This window comes from Epinephelus lanceolatus, chromosome 16, assembly GCF_041903045.1.
Source record: "Epinephelus lanceolatus isolate andai-2023 chromosome 16, ASM4190304v1, whole genome shotgun sequence".
Classification (NCBI taxonomy): Eukaryota; Metazoa; Chordata; class Actinopteri; order Perciformes; family Serranidae; genus Epinephelus; species Epinephelus lanceolatus.
The window spans coordinates 43733072-43754321 of NC_135749.1; the positions used below are offsets into that span (position 1 = coordinate 43733072).

Genomic DNA, 21250 nt, shown 5'->3' on the forward strand with positions numbered 1-21250 from the left:
CCCCTAATAATGATGATCCAGCCTTCTTTCACACAATCTTCTCTCTACTATCTAACCTATCAGACAGCTCAACAACTATAATTGGAGGAGACTTTAACACAGTCTTAAATGCTTCATTAGACCAATCTAGTAACTCAGTACACACAAAGCAATCACAATCGGCTAAGGTAATACAGGAATATACGGATGATTTTGGGCTTGGCGATGGCTGGAGACTCACATACCCATCGAAGAGGGAATATACTTTCTTCTCTCCTGTGCATCGCTCATTTTCAAGAATTGACTTTTTTCTCTTAAATAACTCCATCTCACAAAAAATTACCACAAAAATACACCCGATCATTATCAGCGACCATGCACCAATATCACTCAATCTGCAAATAGAAACCATCCATAAACGGCCCCCAACATGTCGCTTTAATATCTCTTTACTCAAAGACCCAGACTTTGACAAAATGGTGAGACGGGAGTGGGCAAACTTTCTTGAAGACAATGACTCTCCAACTTTATCTCCATCTTTAATATGGGAAACTGGGAAGGCAGTAATCAGAGGAAAAATTATATCATACTCCTCCTACAAGAAGAAAAAGGAATTGCAAGCAGAAAAAAACATTGAGGAAAAAATTAAACAACTAACACAGGAATATGCAAACAATCCAAGTGATCAAGTATGGACCCAATTACAGTGTACAAAATCGCAACTGGACAATATTCTATCAAAGAAAACTGAATTTATCATACAGCAACTAAGATATAATAATTTTGAACACAGTAACAAATCAGGAAATTTTTTGGCTAATCAGCTCCAATGCAATAAAGAAAAATCTCTGATACCAACAATCCAGGGGCTGTCCGGAAATTACACACGATCTCCTCAGGAGATCAATCAGATTTTCTATTCTTTCTACCATAACTTATATTCAACAGTAAACAATCCAAACCCAGAAGATATTCAGGCTTTTCTCGATAACCTAAATTGACCTCGGAACACAGAAATATGTTAGACGCCCCTCTGACTATTAATGACCTGCAGAGCGCATTAGACAAAATGCCAACAGGTAAGGCTCCAGGTCCAGATGGCTTTCCTGCCGAATTTATAAAACATTTCTGGACAATATTAGCACCACTTTTCATCAGGACAGTGACAGAGATCAAAAAGAACGGAGGTATAAGACCTCACATGAATACAGCAGCAATCAAATTATTACTAAAGCCAGACAAAGACCCCACACTTCCTTCTAGCTACCGTCCTCTATCACTAATCAACAGTGATATCAAAATTATCTCAAAGGCACTTGCTTCTAGACTGGAGAATATAATCGCATCAATAATTCATAATAATAATTCATTAATGGCAGACACTCAAGTAATAATGTCAGAAGAGTTCTTAATCTGATAAGTAAAGTACAGCGCGTTAATACAAAAGCAATTATTCTGTCACTTGATGCAGAAAAAGCCTTCGACAAGGTCAACTGGTCCTTCCTATTTGCCACCCTGAGTGGATTTGGCTTTGGAGAGTCATTTATCCAGTGGGTATCAGCCTTATATAATTCCCCTAAGGCCACAGTCACCACCAACGGGATCACATCTAAAAGCTTCATTTTGCAGAGAGGAACCAGACAAGGGTGCCCACTCTCGCCTCTACTGTTTGCACTATTCATCGAACCATTGGCTATGGCAGTCTGTCAGAACAGCAAGATCATAGGTATCCATTCCGCCAATTCAGAGCATAAAATTAATCTATATGCCGACGACATTTTACTTTATCTACAAGAACCGAAATCGTCTTTACATGAAGTATTTAATCTCATAACAAATTTTTCTAAACTTTCGGACTACTCCATCAACTGGTCCAAATCGACAATACTGCCAATAACGGAGAACTCTTGGAATCCTGCAGACCAAAAATTTTCTCTCCCTGTGGGCAACATAAGATATCTTGGCATAAATATTTCACCCAAACTATCAGACCTGGTCCACCTGAATTTTAGCCCGCTGCTAGATAAGATCTGTGGTGACCTGAAGCGCTGGAATAATCTTCCCATCTCCCTCCTGGGACGAATAGCCACAGTTAAGATGAAAATTTTACCCCAAATTAACTATTTTTTTTCCATGATTCCATTCACACCTACATCGAAATGGTAGCACATGGGAGATGAAGGGAGTAACTCATCTCCATCACCTTTTCCAAGACAATATACTTATGACATACACAAACTTATTTCAAACTTTTGAAATAAGAAATGGCAATTTTCTACAATATTTACAATTGATAAAAACAATCAAGAGGAGAATTCCAGCGCCTCAGGACACTTTGCAGCCACCAGAATTTGCCAAACATATTACAAAGCTTTCTCCAAGTAATAAGAAGAACCTTTCTAAGATTTAGAAATTACTGTCAAAGACCAGTTCTATACATTTACCAAATTTAAAATGGGAAAAAGAGCTGAGTGTATCACCGGACCCTGACTTCTGGACTCAGATATGCAAAAATACATTTAAGATGACAAGACACACTAATATACAACTTATCCAATTTAAAGTACTCCACAGAACACACATCACCCAACAAAAGATGAATAGAATGGGCTTTAGTCAATCTGACACATGCACTCAGTGTACTCAGAACACTGCAGACACCTACTTTCATGCACTCTGGTTATGTTCACCCGTCCAGCACTTCTGGTCAACAGTCACTCAAAAACTCTCCTCCATTTTGGACTGCAGGATCCCATTATCTCCCAACCTGTGCTTAATTGGTAACCTGATGACAATTGACCTCCCAAACAGCCACTGCAACTCTCTTCTTGTAGCTCTTGCCATCGCCAAGAAAACAATCCTAGTCAATTGGAAAGATAAACAGACCCTCAACATCAACCATTGGCTGAATCTCCTTGTAGAACATATTTCGCTGGAGAAAATATCTGCTGGCCACAGAAACCAATTAACATACTTTACAGAAAAATGGTCACCTTTTATTCACTCACTAAACGTGTCTGTATAGTGCCACTCAGCCTGTGAGCATATGCTACCTGTACATATAAATATTACAACTCAAGAAAGACTGTTGTGTAATATGTAATGTGTTTCTGTTAATGATGTAACTTCTAATCCCTCTATCTCTCTCACCACAATATACCACAGCGGTTCATCAGAACTCAAGGTCTTAAGCATGTGTTAGATGCACCTTCTTCCACTTGAATCCGGGCCTGCTCCCTGGCTCTGTGGGGGATCGCGGGGCCGGGCGGTTTCCCCTGGGGGCAGGTGTGTCTGGACTGCTCGCCCTGTGTGCCTGGGGGGGCGGGGTCTCCTCGTGCTCCCTGGGCCTGGGGAGGCGTGGCTGGTCCCCCCTGGGGGGCTGTTTCCGCCCCTGGTGGTGCGGGGTGGGTGGGCTACCCCCCCCGCGCCGCTCCCGCCCTTCCCCCTCCTTCCTCCCTCCCCCCTCTCCCCGTCCCTCCCTGCTCCTCTCTCCCGGCCTCGGGTGGGCCCGGGGTCCTCCCCCGGGTTGGGGGGCCTGGTGTGGGGGCTGGGTGCTGCCCGCGGGGGGTGTTCTGGTGCTGCGCAGTGTGGGCCTGCCCGTTGGTGTGCGGCCGGCGGTAGGGGGCGGGTCGGATGGGCTCGGGGTCCGGTTTTGGGTCTGGGGGTACTGGTGGGGTTGCGGGTTGGTCTGTGCTCCTGCACGTCGGGGTTCGGGGGGGGCTGGGTGGGGCCCGTCGTCCGTGCAACCTGGTGGTGCGCCTCGTCCTTCTGCTGGGGGTCGATTTGCTGCGGGCGGTGTGGCCCAGGTCGGGACCATTGCGGGGGCCTGACGCTGCAGTTGCTTGGGGGGCGGGGTTGGGTGGGGGCCCGTTGGGTTTCCTTGGGGCCCGCCTGGCCCGCTGTCCATGGGCGCTGGGGGCCTCGCAGTGCCGGGGTCTGGTTGGCGCCACCTTCTAGCCCCTCCCATCCATCCCTCCAGCCCTCGGGCCGGGCCTACACTGGCCTGGCCTCCTAAACCACATTTAGTTCATTTAGGTCCGCGTCGGGCGGTGGGTGGGTGGGGCCTCCTGCCCCGCCTGTCTGGGGTGTTTCTCTGGCTCTCTGGGGGTGCCGGCCATTGCCGCCCCGGGTCCTTGGGCCTGCGTGGTGTCCTGCGGCCTCTGCGGCTCCCTGGTCTTGGGGTCTGGGCGCTCCTGTGGTCTTGGGGTGCCATACCGCCCCCCCCTTCCCCCGCAGGGCTGGCCCTGGACCCTGGTGATGGTTTTCATAAACACATTGGGAGGGTTCATATACACGCATGCATGTTCGATACTTCAGCTCCGTGACGCATCGCAAAGAACCGATGGGATCACTCCAAAGGGGCCCACTTGCTTCTCAAACCTACCACACCGCGCTGGCAACTCTTCTCTACAATCGGGCTTTCCCCCCCACCAAGACTCTCACATTTTTGGTGTTCAGTATAGACTTCTCTTTTGTTTTTGTTTTTCAGTACAGTATAGTAGACATGTATATGTTTATTTTTGATAATCTGCATGGAGCACAACCACCTCAAGGCCACAATACATCAGCTACACTGCCTGTTTCTCCCCTGTTTTTTTTTTGTTTGTTTGTTTTTCCTCCTTCTTCTCCGCATGCACTGTCACTATATAACTCAGGACTTAAGCACCTGCCCCCTCCCCCTTGCTTGTTTCCTTACTTTCCCCTTGACACACTTTGGTGTATCACAGCCCTCTCTGGCTCATATTAGGAAGTTTTTCCAATAAAGGCTGTTAGGCTAGTCTCCAGGGAGGGTGGGTGACGGTCACAACCACGCATTATGGGTATAAAATACTTGACTGCAAGATTAACAGTGTATCAATCTTCACAAGAAGCTTACACCCTTTTGTGGCGCTAAGCTATGAAGACCAATGCAGACAAGTAGAAGAAAAACAAAGAAAAAAAAAAAGGAGAATGTCTGAGATGTGGAGTTCTTTGGCCAGTATAGCAGGGTGTTTCGCATCTTCAGGTAGAGCCGCCGTACTTAATCTTCCACCAACCCTCAGGATACCATCCTCCAGCACAGGAGAGAGCTTGAAGATGTGACTATTCCTTTTCACATTTCTGCCACTCTGTAGACTGGAGAGTTCATCAGGAAACCTCTTCCTCTGGCAAAATCTGATGATTTCTTTTTCAGCATCCAGCAACTCATCTACTGTGAGCAGACCTCTCAATGCCAGATCTTTGACCACTCCATTTTCAGATTCAGATTCAGATTCAGAATACTTTATTAATCCCCGGGGGGAAATTGTTTTTGTTCCAATGCTCCGTGCAAAGTAGAAATAGAAATACAGCATGAATGGAAACAAGAGATAAAGATGAAGATATAAATAAAATACTAAAATAGACAATGAAATAAATAAAGTAAAATATTAAAGTAGACATTAAAATAAAATAAAATATTAAAGTAGACATTAAAATAAAATAAAATGAGATAAAATATTAAAGTAGACAATAAAATAAAAATAAATAATAAAATAGTAAAGTAGACAATCTGAAATATATACAATATATAATGAAATGGTTGTAGCGTTATAAATGAAATGAGAATGAGTAGTTATATTGTTTGTTTTGTTTTATAAATAGCCAAATGAGTCCGATCATCAGAGGGAGGAGTTGTACAGTTTAATGGCCACAGGTAAGAATGACTTCCTATGGCGCTCAGTGGTGCATTTAGGAGTGATCAGTCTCTGGCTGAAGGTGCTCCTCTGTTCGACCAGAGCATTGTGGAGAGGGTGAGAGCCATGCTGAAGTATCGCCCACACCTTCGACAGCATCCTCCTGTCCGACACTGCTGTCAAAGAGTCCAGCTCCACCCCCACAACGTCACTGGCAGCCCCAGCACACCACAGCAAACAGAATAGCTTTTCCTGCTCTGAGGAAGGTCTTTGTTGTCTCCTTGAGTCAGACTGGGTGGACGCTGTGTCAGACCATTTACTTCTCTGGCTGAGACACCGCAGCAAGTTCTTTAGCCTGATAATCCAAGCCACAGTCCTTCTCAAACGGGTCCAAGAGGAAAAATGACGGATTAGCTGAGTGGTTGCGTCCACATCCTCTTAAGTCTGCACTGCATTCACTGCAACACTGACCTTGACTTCTGGATCGCTTGGCAGAAGTTCGCCCAAACAATCTGGACTTCCAGGCCAGTCCTGTTCAGGATGCGAAAGATATGCAGGTCCTGACAACCAGGTCTCACTCCTCAGAAACACGTCAGCCTTCAGTCCTCTGGAGGCCACATCTGCAGGATTGCTTAGGGTGTTTACATACCTCCATTGAGATGGCTGTGATACTTTGTGTATTTCTGAGACCCTGTTTGCAACAAAGGTACGGAACCTTGAAGACTCGTTCTTGATGTATTTTAGTACAGAGGTGCTGTCTGTCCAAAATATTGATTCTTTTAATGACGTGCAACTCCTTTCTCCAGAAGGTGTCCAAGCGGCTTGCCATGGTAGCAGCTGTAAGCTCCATGCGAGGTATTGAGACTGACTTCAAAGGAGACACCCTGGATTTTCCCATGACAAAGCTGCTATGCACCTGTGAGTGTGCATTCTGCAGGAGTAGGTAGGTCACTGCATTATAACCATTTTCACTTGTGTCTGTAAAGTAGTGTAATTGCGCTGCAGTGACTTCTCCAAAATCTGGGGGCTTTAAGCACAGAGCAACCTGGAAGTGCTCTAACTGATGGAGCTCCTTTAACCAGTTTGTCCATTCCTGTGCAGCTGATGGTTGAATGGGGTCATCCCAGCCGAGTTGCTGCCTGCACAGCTCCTGCAAGATGGTCTTCGCAGAGAGGACGATGGGACTCAGGATTCCTAGGGGGTCGTAAATCGAACTGATGACAGAGAGTATCCCCCTCCTTGTCAAAGGCCTGTCCTGCACCACGATCTTAAACTTGAAGGCATCAGACTGAATGCACCATTGCACCCTAAGCACTCTCTCCATAGGTAGTAGGTTGTGGTCCAAATCCAAATCCTTTATGCCCTTTGCTCTTTGGTCTTCTGGAATTGCCGCCATCACTGCACACCTGTTGCTCATCCATTTTGTCAGCTTAAAGCCTTCTTTGGAACATATGGAGACCAGGTCATGATAAAGCACCACCGCCTCTTCCTCACTGGCTGTCGATACCAGACAATTGTCCACATAGAAGCAGTGCAGAAGCTTCTCAGTGGTCTCTCAACAGAACTGTTCTTCATTGTCCTCAGCACATTTCCTCAGTGCAAAGTTAGCACAACTTGGTGAGGAAGTCGCACCAAAAAGATGTACCAACATTCTGAAGTCCACCAAGTCTTGGGTGACATCACCATTGGGCCACCAGAGAAACCTCAGTAGGTCAGCATCTTCCCTTGGTACCCTTACTTGGTGAAACATAGACTCTGTGTCTGCCATGATCACCACCGGTTCCTTTCTGAATCTGGCCAGGACGCCAATCAGTGAGCTAGTGAGATCTGGTCCTTGTAGCAGTTGAGTATTGAGAGATGTTGACTGGAAAGTGGCTGCACAGTCAAAAACCACATGGATTTTTCCTTTCTGAGGGTGGTAAACACCATGTTGCAGGATATACCACAGTCTCCCATCACTACGTGCCAGCTCACCTGAAGGTACTTGCTCTGCTTATCCCTTGGTGACTATGTCAGATTTTATTCATAAAATCTGTGTACTGTTGTTGAAATAATGAGTCTCTTTTGAACCTCCTGTTTAGGTTTAGGACACGCTGCTCTGCAACCTTCTGTTTGGCATGTTCACACAACTTTTCCTCAGAGGCAATGCAACCTGGTAATGGCCATCTACAAGCCTGGCTGAATCCTGGACCAGCTTCATGAACCTTTGGTCTTCTCTCGACTGACCAGGTTGTTCATCATAACTGCTTTCTGGGAAATCTGTTATGAACTGCTGCTGCCAAAGCTCCTCCAAGTTCAGGACTGAGATTCTGTTAACGGTCACAACATCCATTCCATCACCACTGTCTCTTCCCAGTGGTCCATTAACAGTCCAGCCCAGAATAGTCTTAATGGCATAGGGTCCATCATCCACACTACGGATGACTTGTAGTGGTTCCAGCACCTTTGGTATGTTTGTTCCAATCAGCAACTCGACTTCGGAGTCAATCTCAGGTGAGTGAACATCTCCCAAGTGAGGCCACCTCTGAAGATCCCTTTGACATGGAATATTGCCCTTATGCACTGGCATGCACTCCTGGGTGTATGTATTGGGCAAATCACAGTATGTCTCCCCATCTAAGCCAGCCACCTCCAGTCCTGTGACCACATAGCTATTGACAACCTTCTCTTGACCCATTGTCCGTAAAAGGATTCGTGTCCTTTTTCCTGAGAGGTTGAGCTCGTTCATGAGGTTGACTGTGCAGAAAACAGTCGTGCTACCCTGATCCAGGAAAGCATAAGTAACCACTGTGTGATTACTTTTCTTAGATTTAATCTGTACTGGAACTATAGGAAGCTTGCAATCATGACCACCAGCCCCAGTAAACCCACTGAATACCAGAGCACAGCCCACTGCAGCGCCTGGTTCTCCTTCTGTCACTGGCTCCTTTTCCTTTGAGTGGATGTGAAGCATTGTGGGGTGTTTGAAACTGCACACTTTGCATGAGAGACGCTTTCGACAATCCTTGCTGACATGTCATGTACACAAACAGCCAAAGCACACTCCCTTTTCCCTTAAAAAGGTGATCTTTTCAGTGTGAGCCCTTTTCTCCAGTTGAGGGCAAAACTCCAAAGTGTGTCCACCCTCACAAAACAGACAGACTTTCTTGACTGATGAGATCGTGTTTGGTCTCCTTCCTTTTGTTGTAGTGTTATTGTTCTCTGCAGTATAGTCACAGTTGTAGCAAAACCACTTCCTTTTGGCGTAGATCTGGGTTTTAAGCTGGTTCGATTCATGCCTCTGCTTAATACTGGTGTTGCATCTTGAATGTCCCCGAACACTGGGTCTGTTAGAATCCTTGCTTGCCTTTCAATGAAATGAACAATATCATTGAATGTAGCCCTTTGGTTATGCCTCCCTTGTATTTCCCAAGCAATTGTCCTCCATCGATCCCTTAGCTTGTAAGGCAGCTTTTTTTTTTTTTACTATTGTCAGCATATTAGCAGGCATATCCATTTCAAACATGTACTGCACTTCGTTCATTGCATTTGAACAGCCTCTGAGAAATAAGCTGTAGTCCTGGAGCGCCTTAACATTAACAATGCCTTATCCATATAAGCAGCTGCAATCCTTTGTTCATCTCCAAAATATTCCTGTAGTAGGACTTTAGTCTGAGCATAGCCCCTCTCTGGGTCCATATGCTGGCCGCTTCTTACAAGATCCCTTGGGTGACCTCTAGTGAATTGCTCGAGGAAGTACAGGCAATCACTATAACTGTCAGACTTGCTTTCAACACCATTTTCAAATGCTGTCATGAATGTATGATACTGCAATGGGTCACCATCAAAGACGTGAATATGTCTTTTGGGCAAGGATGACCGTTGCTGCTGTTGTATCAGTAGTGTTATTTCATTTTGCCTTTTCATGATGTTAAGAACATTGCTTTGCTCCCCATTGCCTGATGAACCTTAAGTGTTGAGAATGGTTCCATGTTGCGTCTGATCATTATGAGCACTGGACTGAGGATTGGGCTCAGATAGGTGGCACTTTAAAGTAGGAAGCTGAAAGTGAACAGTGTGGGTCAGCCTATCTGCTTTAGGCCTTGTCACCTGATTGCTGACCATGATTTTCGATTGCTGTTTAAGTGTTTCCAGCCTCTGAGGAATGAAAGGAGCGGCGTTGATATTGAACTTTGCTGTTTCTCCATGTTCATTTTTAAGGTATGAATTCATTGCATTGGACCGGTCTGTTACAGTGCTTTTAGAACCAGATGTGCTAGCAGCCCTTAGCACACTCACTTTAGCCAAGCGTGCATCAATTTCTTCATCCAGCTTGAGCCTTTCTTTACGTTTCCGTATTTGCTGCTCTTCCTCCTCCAGTGCATGTTTGTCCTGTACAAGTTTTTGTCGTGCCATCAATGCAGCTAAATCAGCTTCTGCCTTAATGCGAGCAGAGGAGGTGCTTGATACAGAGGACATTTTTCCACTTCCAGAGCTTTTTCCACTTGCAGCACTTTGTGCAGATTGTCTGCTTTGCACATTTGATATGCTATCCCTTGGTTTCATATCATCCTGTGAGCCTTCATGAAGTGTGATGGGGCCTGTGTCCTGTGCTGCTGCCTGTGAGGCATCATCCGTTTGAAAGTGACACACATCTTTTGTTGCTGCAACCAAATCATTTTCAACAGGATTGGGAACATGTGCCTTTTCATCCAACCACTGAATCACATCATCCTTGAATGTACTGCTGTAATTTTCAATACTTGAGAACCATTCATTTTGTGTAACTTACCTCAGGTAACAGTGGAATTATTGTTTGATGCAGGTTAAAGGATAACTTTGGTATTTTTCAACATGGGCTCTATTTCCCCATGTGTATGTGTGCGTATGATTCATAGGTACAACTCGTTTTAAAATTGGTTCAGTATTAAGGGAGGCGGATGCAGCCGGCAGCCGCGAGGTAGATATGGGGGCAAATGCGTCCCGTATAAGTTTGCGCATTAAAAGTGCTTTTTTTCCACCACTGACCAGTTCAGATCGTCAGTGCTATCTCTGTAAATAGCATACTAAGCGTTTTCCTGACCTTTCACCTCCTCCCGGCTGTGACGTCATCTCGCAAGAGCTTTGCTTGTTGCCGGAAGAAAACAGAGGAGCCATGCTGAGCGCCGCTCAGAGTGGTGCTGGTTGTCCCGGAGTACAGTTGAGAGTTTTATCGGTATCATGGCTGCATATTTACCCGATTTCGAGAATGAGGATGAGCCCTTTTATTTCGATGGCCGCCCGTACTTATTTGAGCCCGAGTATACGGACGAGGAGCTCCTACAAATTCAAGAGCAGACGAGGGTGAAGCAGCGGCTGCACGAACGCAAATCTCTGAGGACTGGTGGTGCTCCTTGCTGTGACTCCATGCCTACAGAGGAGCAATGTCTGTGTTGCAACGAGTGGGACCTGCTGCCCAATATTCATGGTCTCGATGTGTCCTGGGATGATACAGAAACTACCAACCGCTGTGTAATTGCGTTATAGGATTTCCCCTCTCTGATCAACAGGGCAGTGCTGGACACCTTTTTTCATGTGCCCAAAATAAATTGGAGGAGGCGGCCAAAACCACAGGGACCAAATGGTCAACTATCCATCGAGTAAGTATAACTAATATGTCTTTATGCATGTAATACTGATACCTAGAATTGTCTCCGAGATGCACATTTACTGTTGCATACTTTGCCCTCGTATATATTGTACCCTGTTTTCTTCCGGCAACAAGCAAAGCTCTCGCGAGATGACGTCACAGCCGGGAGGAGGTGAAGGGTTAGGGAAACGCTTAGTATGCTATTTACAGAGATAGCACTGGCGATCTGAACCGGTCAGTGGCGAAAAAAAAAGCACTTTTAATGCGCAAACTTATACGGGACGCATTTGCCCCCATATCTACCTCGCGGCTGCCGGCTGCATCCGCCTCCCTTAATACTGAACCAATTTTAAAACGAGTTGTACCTATGAATCATACGCACACATACACATGGGGAAATAGAGCCCATGTTGAAAAATACCAAAGTTATCCTTTAACCTGCATCAAACAATAATTCCACTGTTACCTGAGGATGAAAAAGTTACACAAAATGAATGGTTCTCAAGTATTGAAAATTACAGCAGTACATTCAAGGATGATGTGATTCAGTGGTTGGATGAAAAGGCACATGTTCCCAATCCTGTTGAAAATGATTTGGTTGCAGCAACAAAGGATGTGTGTCACTTTCAAACGGATGATGCCTCACAGGCAGCAGCACAGGACACAGGCCCCATCACACTTCATGAAGGCTCACAGGATGATATGAAACCAAGGGATAGCATATCAAATGTGCAAAGCAGACGATCTGCACAAAGTGCTGCAAGTGGAAAAAGCTCTGGAAGTGGAAAAAGGTCCTCTGTATCAAGCACCTCCTCTGCTCGCATTAAGGCAGAAGCTGATTTAGCTGCATTGATGGCATGACAAGAACTTTTACAGGACAAACATGCACTGGAGGAGGAAGAGCAGCAAATACGGAAACGTAAAGAAAGGCTCAAGCTGGATGAAGAAATTGATGCACACTTGGCTAAAGTGAGTGTGCTAAGGGCTGCTAGCACATCTGGTTCTAAAAGCACTGTAACAGGCCGGTCCAATGCAATGAATTCATACCTTAAAAATGAACATGGAGAAACAGCAGAGTTCAATATCAACGCCGCTCCTTTCATTCCTCAGAGGCTGGAAACACTTAAACAGCAATCGAAAATCATGGTCAGCGATCAGGTGACAAGGCCTAAAGCAGATAGGCTGACCCACACTGCTCACTTTCAGCTTCCTACTTTAAAGCGCCACCTATCTGAGCCCAATCCTCAGTCCAGTGCTCATAATGATCAGATGCAACATGGAACCATTCTCAACACTGAAGGTTCATCAGGCAGTGGGGAGCAAAGCAATGTTCTTGACATCATGAAAAGGCAAAATGAAATAACACTACTGATACAACAGCAGCAACGGTCATCCTTGCCCAAAAGAGATATTCACGTCTTTGATGGTGACCCATTGCAGTATCATACATTCATGACAGCATTTGAAAATGGTGTTGAAAGCAAGGTGTTCAAGCAAGTTGAAAGTGGCGAAAAAAAAGCACTTTTAATGCGCAAACTTATACGGGACCCCCCATTACCGTTTTAGCTCGTTTCGCGGCTGTCGGCGGCATCCGCCTCCCTCAATACTGAACCAATTTTAAAACGAGTTGTACCTATGAATCATACGCACACATACACATGGGGAAATAGGGCCCAGGTTGAAAAATACCGAAGTTATCCTTTAACAGCAGTGTCAAGGAGCTGAGTGAGAGTTTGCAACTGGGATTTCAACTCTTGTGCATTTTCATTTCGTTTCATGAGCTCTTTCATTGCAGGTATTAAGCCTTTTATTTTATTCACGTGTTTTATGTTCCTTTTGCAGACTTTCAATTTTATTTGCCAAGGCTTTTGCAGTAAGTTTGACATTTCGTTTAGTATCCACTACTTCAGACCCATTGTTTTCCACTCGTTCATTTATTTCACTCATATTGCCTTTTGAAGCTCAGCAACTCAGTGATTTGCGCAGTGAATCAACAATACACCCAGCATAGTTTTAATTTTTCCCACAGATCGTTTGTTTCACATCCATAAGTATTGGAAAACACCACAGATAATCACTCTCAACGAGCAGGACAGCGGGTCTCAGCGGACTTTCATATACAGGCAGCGCTACCCAATAAACGCGCTTTCAATCCAACATACACAGCATGAATGAATGCGAGTGATACAGGCCTACCGGTCTGAAGTCTGCGTTGCGATCAGTCTCTGGCGTTGCAGTTATGCACCGTGTGGTGTGATCCATGTGTCCACATATGCCGTTTGGGTGTAGTTTTTTGTTGACAAAGACATAGTGACTCCAAACAAAAGACGAAGTCACTGAGAGGCTAAGTGAGGGAGCATTGCACTGCTGACTCGCCACACAAATGACAAAGCCATTTCTGTGTTTTCCAACTGTGTCTGTATTTATTTTCAACAGCGAACAAACAGGCAAAGCAAGGCACGGCAAGATGTTCAAATACCCAGTTTTCAGTTAGGTTAAGCGGTCAACAAAAAATATGCTCTCCCTACTCACCCCCTCTCCGTGCAGCCGTCGCGGTGAACAGGTAAATATATGCCCATTCATTCAATCACCCAATCACTGCTCCCTGACCCACACCCACGTGACGTGTGAAAGGTGTCAACTGACAGCTGATGTCAACACAGACATAAACATCAATATCTTAGCATATAGCACCAACAGCGACCATTCGCAAGCGCTACGCAAACATTTCACTTGCGGTGTAAAGCCTCTTTCACACAGAGCGCGATTTTCACGGCGCCCACTGCGGGGTAGGGCGCAGAGCAAGCAGAGAGCAAGGCGCGCAAGACAGGATCTGGGAGAGTACAGGCTCGTTCAGGAGCTACAGCTCTATGGTGACCGCTTCCGGGTCTACTTCAGGCTCTTCTCTGCTATTGGACGCGCCGAGGTGTCGTCACAGCGCGTTGCGGTGAAATTAAAAAATGTTCAATTCGAGTGCAGGCTGGCGGCGCGCAGACGCCGCGGCATGCGCCCTCTCGCGCGCTGCTCAGCTCGCTGGCAGAGCAGTGCGCTCTTGTGCCGCAGTAGCACATACACAATGAATGGGTTCATCGGCGGAGGTCTGCGCTTTGCGCGCTCTGTGTGAAAAGGGCTTAAATGAGGCCTAAGGGGTAAAAGGGGCCTCAGAGAGCTTCCACTATTTTTTAAAAATAAAAAGTTCAGTCTTTATACTGATTTATTCTCCCAATTTTAATTTACTTATGGCACTAATTACTTAAAAATATAAAAACTGCAAACAAAACCAAACCTTTCATGACAAAAAACATTCAAAAAAGAGAGCTAGAGAGAGAGGTTAAAACCCTAATGATTATTCCAGTGTCTGTTGCACTGGACAAGCTTTTGAGCTGAGAAGTAGCATTTTACAGAAATGCCTTGTTTTTTTAGGGGATCCACAAAGCACATATGTGAGCTTTTCTCATGTGAGACACTGCCTTACTTTCCTTAATGTCAGAGTGTGAGTAAGGGGATGTAGGCTTCAATACATTAATGAGCTTGTCATGCTACAAAGGTCATATCCCTATATCTGGCTCAGGTTTTGTGGCTCTTCTTGCCTGAAATACAAACTTATAGGATCTGGTTGTACTGGCTGTCCACAAATATCTTTGAGTTTTGAAAGTAAAGTTGCAAAAATATGAGCAGCAAAGGCAGAAAGCATTCTGCACGCGTGACACATGCAGTTTTTATTGTGATACATTTTATTGGGACCTATCTACAGTAGTTAATGGTACATTCAAATTATGTTTTTAACATTTTGGTATAGAATGGTATTTTTCTACATTTTTGATTTACATTTTGACGTCTTGACAAGATTCTTTGAAGTCAACAAAATGTAAAATTTTGATAGCAGCTCAGGGTGACAGCCTGATGCTGAAAGAAGCAGCTCCACTCTATTTGTAGCCTTTAAACAAGTGCACCCTTTTTAATGTTGCAGTAGATGTTGTGAGCAGTTAAAATGTTTGTTTTAGCTGCTGCTGTCTCTTCCCCCAGGCTCAACAGGAGACCCAGAAGGCAGCTCTGAGATATGAGAGGGCTGTGTCCATGCACACTGCTGCCAGAGAGATGGTCTATGTGGCAGAGCAGGGCCTCTTGGCTGACAGGAACACCATGGACCCAACCTGGCAGGAGATGCTTAACCACGCCACTGCTAAGGTGCACACTCCGTAACCCAGGAGTTTTGACTTATTCAATACAGCCTCTGACAACTTTATCTACAGGTTTACCTAAAGAGAGGAGAATGTATTTTCAACTTCAATCCATCAGTTTCACTCAATTTATCGAGACAGGAATAGTACATATTGTGAAATTGTGCAGTATCATTGTTTGTTTGCTATTTGTGTGTTTTAGTAGCTTCAGTGTACACCTTTTTCCAAAAACCAAAGGCCTTTGTTGGTTATCATCTCTAGCTCAACAACAGATGCAAGTCAAGTGATCACGGCATGTCTTATCAGCAGCACTACAGAGAGTGTTCAACAGTGTAGATAGTTTTTAGACAGCTGATACAATATGCAGTGCCATATTTGAAAACTTCCTATGGTCATGAAATTCTTGGAAAAGTTATGAAATTAGAAAAAGTGCTATCCAGGCCTGGAAAAATTTTGAAATTAACACAATGTTTTTGAAACATTATGAATATACATTGTTTTGACTACAGTTTAAAATATATTCATATATACATATATACAGTACAGGCCAAAAGTTTGGACACACCTTCTCATTCAATGCGTTTTCTGTATTTTCATGACTATTTACATTGTAGATTCTCACTGAAGGCATCAAAACTATGAATGAACACATGTGGAGTTATGTACTTAACAAAAAAAGGTGAAATAACTGAAAACATGTTTTATATTCTAGTTTCTTCAAAATAGCCACCCTTTGCTCTGATTACTGCTTTGCACACTCTTGGCATTCTCTCGATGAGCTTCAAGAGGTAGTCACCTGAAATGGTTTCCACTTCACAGGTGTGCCTTATCAGGGTTAATTTGCGAAGGAGAGGCAACAAGCAGAAGAGATTTGTTTGGCCAAGAAACACAAGGAATGGACATTAGACCAGTGGAAATCTGTGCTTTGGTCTGATGAGTCCAAATTTGAGATCTTTGGTTCCAACCACCGTGTCTTTGTGAGACGCAGAAAAGGTGAACGGATGGATTCCACATGCCTGGTTCCCACTGTGAAGCATGGAGGAGGAGGTGGTGTGATGGTGTGGGGGTGTTTTGCTGGTGACACTGTTGGGGATTTATTCAAAATTGAAGGCACACTGAACCAGCATGGCTACCACAGCATCCTGCAGCGACATGCCATCCCATCCGGTTTGCGTTTAGTTGGACGATTATTTATTTTTCAACAGGACAATGACCCCAAACACACCTCCAGGCTGTGTAAGGGCTATTTGACCAAGAAGGAGAGTGATGGAGTGCTGCGGCAGATGACCTGGCCTCCACAGTCACCGGACCTGAACCCAATCGAGATGGTTTGGGGTGAGCTGGACCGCAGAGTGAAGGCAAAGGGGCCAACAAGTGCTAAACATCTCTGGGAACTCCTTCAAGACTGTTGGAAAACCATTTCAGGTGACTACCTCTTGAAGCTCATCGAGAGAATGCCAAGAGTGTGCAAAGCAGTAATCAGAGCAAAGGGTGGCTATTTTGAAGAAACTAGAATATAAAACATGTTTTCAGTTATTTCACCTTTTTTTGTTAAGTACATAACTCCACGTGTTCATTCATAGTTTTGATGCCTTCAGTGAGAATCTATAATGTAAATAGTCATGAAAATAAAGAAAACGCATTGAATGAGAAGGTGTGTCCAAACTTTTGGCCTGTACTGTGTATATATATATATATATATATATATATATATATATATATATATATATATATACTAAAATATCCAAAGTTACTCAAAATATGTTCATGTATTACTTGTATAAAGTCTAGCGCTATGTAATCATTAAAACATCACAAGTATCACATAACACACATTGGCATATTCAGCTGGTTGGCAGCGCAATTGTCTAATGAGCGAGTATGGTTAGTAAGTGCTAGCAGTTTGCAAATGCCTGGTAGGTGCCTGTTTAATGATATATAGCTTTTGAACGACAAATATAATAGATGGCTCAATATAGAGGCAAATCCTAGCTGCGCTGGATGTAGGCTCAATTTAAATTAAGTCATGGAAATGGCAAAAAACATAATGGAAAAGTTATGGAAACGTTTTGTAAATTAATTGGTAAAAATGTGTGGGAACCCTGATGGGAGCTGTAGTTCACTGAATGCTAACAAACTAATCATTGTTTAACTTTGTTACATTAGTATGTACTGTTGTTACATTTGGGCCTTGTGTCCACACTACATCCACATTTTTCACATCTCTCCAGAGTGGATACATCTAAAAACACTGCACACTTTATTGTGGATGGAGAAAACGAGAAAAAACAATGATGTTAGCCTAGTAAGGGGGTGTGTAGCAGTTAAGTTAATAAGCCAACTCTGCCCCCTCTTACCCTCATTGTGATGCAATATATCTGAATACACAGTACATCTGCTGTCAATTTATACTCATGTTTCTGGTGTCATACAACATAACCATCAGAAGGCAGTCATTTCACTAACATGTCAGTACAGCAGTGCTAGAATTATTTATCACCTGGTTAACAGGTAGCATATATGAAATGCCAATAAATTGCTATTTCATACTCATTCTTCTTCCTGACAACACAAATTGAAAAATCTGTAAATGTGAATATCCATAACTGATTCTTCTGATATATCTAACTAACTAAAGTTTTGTGATAGCCAGTTTTTAATATATGGAAGGCAGGATTCTAGTTTGCTCAGTTCCATTGTGTTTTTGGAATCAAAAAAACTGGGGAATCATCTGCATACTGATATCGTGCTTATTGAAAGTTTTGACCCTAGAGGTAGCATATAAATGGAGAATAACAGACCGAGGACTGAACCCTGAGGCACACTTTGAGTGAACTGGCTGGTGGAGAATTTATAGTTGCCTATGGCCACAAAGAAAGTCCTTTCAGACATGCGCACAGATGGCACTGGGGACGGGGGGACATGTCCCCCCCCCCAAATTTATAGTGACCCCGCTCCGTCCCCCCACTGTCCCCCCCACACATAGGTAAAAAAAGAGGATCAATGTTCCGTTAGTTAGGCTAACTTATATTGCAGCACAAAGTTGAAATGGCAGCTGCAGTAGCCTTGTCAGTGATCAATCCACATTACACCGATTCAAGAAGGGGAAAGGCTGGAGCAGATCCTTGCTGAGTTGGGAAAGCAAGGTGTTCAATTTTCCACTAACACTGCACAGCTGATCCATTGATAGCCCGGTGTTTGTGCTACGACTAATGGTGCGTTCAGTTGTACTCGTAAGTCGGAGTTTTGAAGTCGGAAAAGCATTGAAATCTAGCATCTACAAGCATAAACGTAGGGGTTTTCGTTTCATTTCATTAACTGTCCATTTTTTTCGAATTCCATGTTCCATTTCCCAGTGTTTAAACTGGGAAGTGCTCAGTTCAGAGGTTACGTTGTTTGGAGCTCCGAGTTCAGACTTCCAGTGTAAATGTAACGCACCATAAGGAACGGGGGTCCTAAGAGGAGCTGGTAGCTGTGCCTGTGCCTGTAGCGGTAACCATAGTGATCATATACAACTGTATAATGACTGAGCTGGTGATTTTTCTGCCACATGAAACCAGAGAAGAAAGAAAAATAATCACAGCGTTTTTTTCAAGAACCAAAGGATGTAAATATCTTATGCCTGTTGACTTTCCCAGATGTGGCAAATATTTGTTTTGTAATGTTGAGTAGCTCGTCTGACAATAATAAGAAGGCATTTGGAGTTATCTGAAGTAGGCTAAATGTGAAATAACAGCATTCTAGGCTGTAGGTGAATATCTTTAATGTTGTTATTTTTATGTATAATGTTATTTTAGTAAGCAGCAACTGTTAACTGAAATTTTAAGATTTATAATGTTAACATTGTCCTCCTGGCCTACAGGCCAGGCAATCCCTGGTGGAGTCGTAAGAGGAGCTAGCTGATTTTATGCCTGTAGCAGTAATGAAGAAACAAAAAACGATCACAGCGTGTTTTTTTTTGTTTTTTTTTTTCAAAAGCCAAACAATGAAAGTATCATATGCCCGTTGCCTGTTGACTTCCCCAGATGTGGCAGATATTCATTTTGTAATGTTGAGTAGCTAGTCTGACAATAATAAGAAGGCATTTGCTCTTACCTGAAGTAGGTTAAATTTAAAATAACAAGCTTTTTAGACTGTTATTAATATTATTATTAATGTTATTTTAGTAAGCAACTTTTAACTCATATTACAAGATTTAAAATGTTAACATTGTCCTCCTGGCCTGGCCTATATATATATATATATATATATATATATATATATATATATATATATAATAAATCTAAATAAAAATCCACTCCTCCCAGTCATACTACAGGGGCGCAGATGGGATTTTTGAACTGGGGGGACAAAGCTGTCAGCAAATGATTCCAACTCAATTAGTTATTTTGTGTAAATACGTGTAAATACATACATTTTTTATATATATATATATGTACATGTATGTATGTATGTAGTTATTTTGTGTAATGTATTTACACAAAATAACTAATTGAGTTGGAATCATTTGCTGACAGCTTGGTCCCCCCAGTTCAAAAATCCCATCTGCGCCCCTGTAGCATGACTGGGAGGAGTGGATTTTTATTTAGATTTATTTTAATTATTTTTTTTAGTTTTATATACCTTATTAATCCCCAAGGGGGAAATTCAGTCTTTTCACTCCAGGCCCGAATACACACAAATGCACAAACAGGACCTTTACATGCATTAAATGGAGAGATGTCAGAGTGAGGGGGCTGTCCTTGGACAGGGTAAATTAATAAATTCTCTAACACTGCTTTAGATGAATTAATTCATTAATTCATTAGATGAATTAATTCATTAGATGAATTAATTCTCCTGTTTTGTCTTTCTGTCACAGAAGAGGTTTTAATTTTTATTAGGTTTTTATGTACAACTCCTCTTTTTTTGACTTTAGAGTTAAATAATTTAGGTGGTCGGGGGACAGACACTGTTTATATAACACTATGGGTGGGCAACTACACTAGAAGCTCAAAGAAGCGTTTAAGACTACGACTCTGATTCCAGGTCTCAACTCTGGGTTGTCAGGGTTTAGAATTACTAATAAACTTAGTAACACTTATATGCCTTTTGCTAATGAGTGATGGCGTAAAAAGTATTCATAAAACACTTCACTTTCATCTTATATGGCTAATTATTAGGTTATTTTATCCAGCCTTTTAAGATGAACTACAAAAATAACTCTAGTGCTCCACTGTGCCCTCACAGTTGAGTTCTGCCCTTTTTGCTCCGATTATTTTTAGTCTTTTTGTCTTTATTACACAGGATAGACATAAGCATGAGAGGGGGGAAGAGGGGATAATATGCATCAAACGGCCACAAGCTGGAATTGAATCCACGGCCACTACTGCTAGGACAATGCCTTTGTACATGGGCCGGCTGTTCTAACTACTGAGCTACTGGGCGCCCCTGGAGATAAGAATCATGACACATAAGATTTACGACATCTAATTTCCTAACAATTAGACATACCTGGCGTGGAAGCAGGCGGGTTGACCTTAATTCTTGAGCTTTCTTCACTGTCGACATACCTGCTCTTGTCACTTTATCTGTGAACAACGGAGTACAACACCACAAATACCTTTGGGGACCAACTTTTGGAAACTGTGCGTGCACCATTGTCCCCATTTGTATTGCACCTTTCCCCTCTCCATGATGTTTGGCTTTGCATCCCACCTGAAGCATGGCTATTTCACAAGAGCAGACGTGGTTGGACATGTCATATGTACTAGTTTGCTGAAAATATAGTCTGACCTTTACTCTTGATTGGAACAAAACATCAGTTTCAAGCCCAAATCTGTCTTATT

At 43.4% G+C, this 21250-nt stretch overlaps 1 protein-coding gene across 1 annotated transcript in view; it reads left to right on the forward strand.

The window, feature by feature from the left end:
* sh3bp5lb (SH3-binding domain protein 5-like, b) overlaps nucleotides 1-21250 on the forward strand; it is a 67372-nt gene that overhangs the window by 31672 nt on the left and 14450 nt on the right. Inside the window, exon 4 of the mRNA XM_078176143.1 lies at nucleotides 15268-15429. Coding sequence (XP_078032269.1) covers nucleotides 15268-15429 — 162 coding nt within the window. The remainder of the gene's footprint in view (nucleotides 1-15267; nucleotides 15430-21250) is intronic.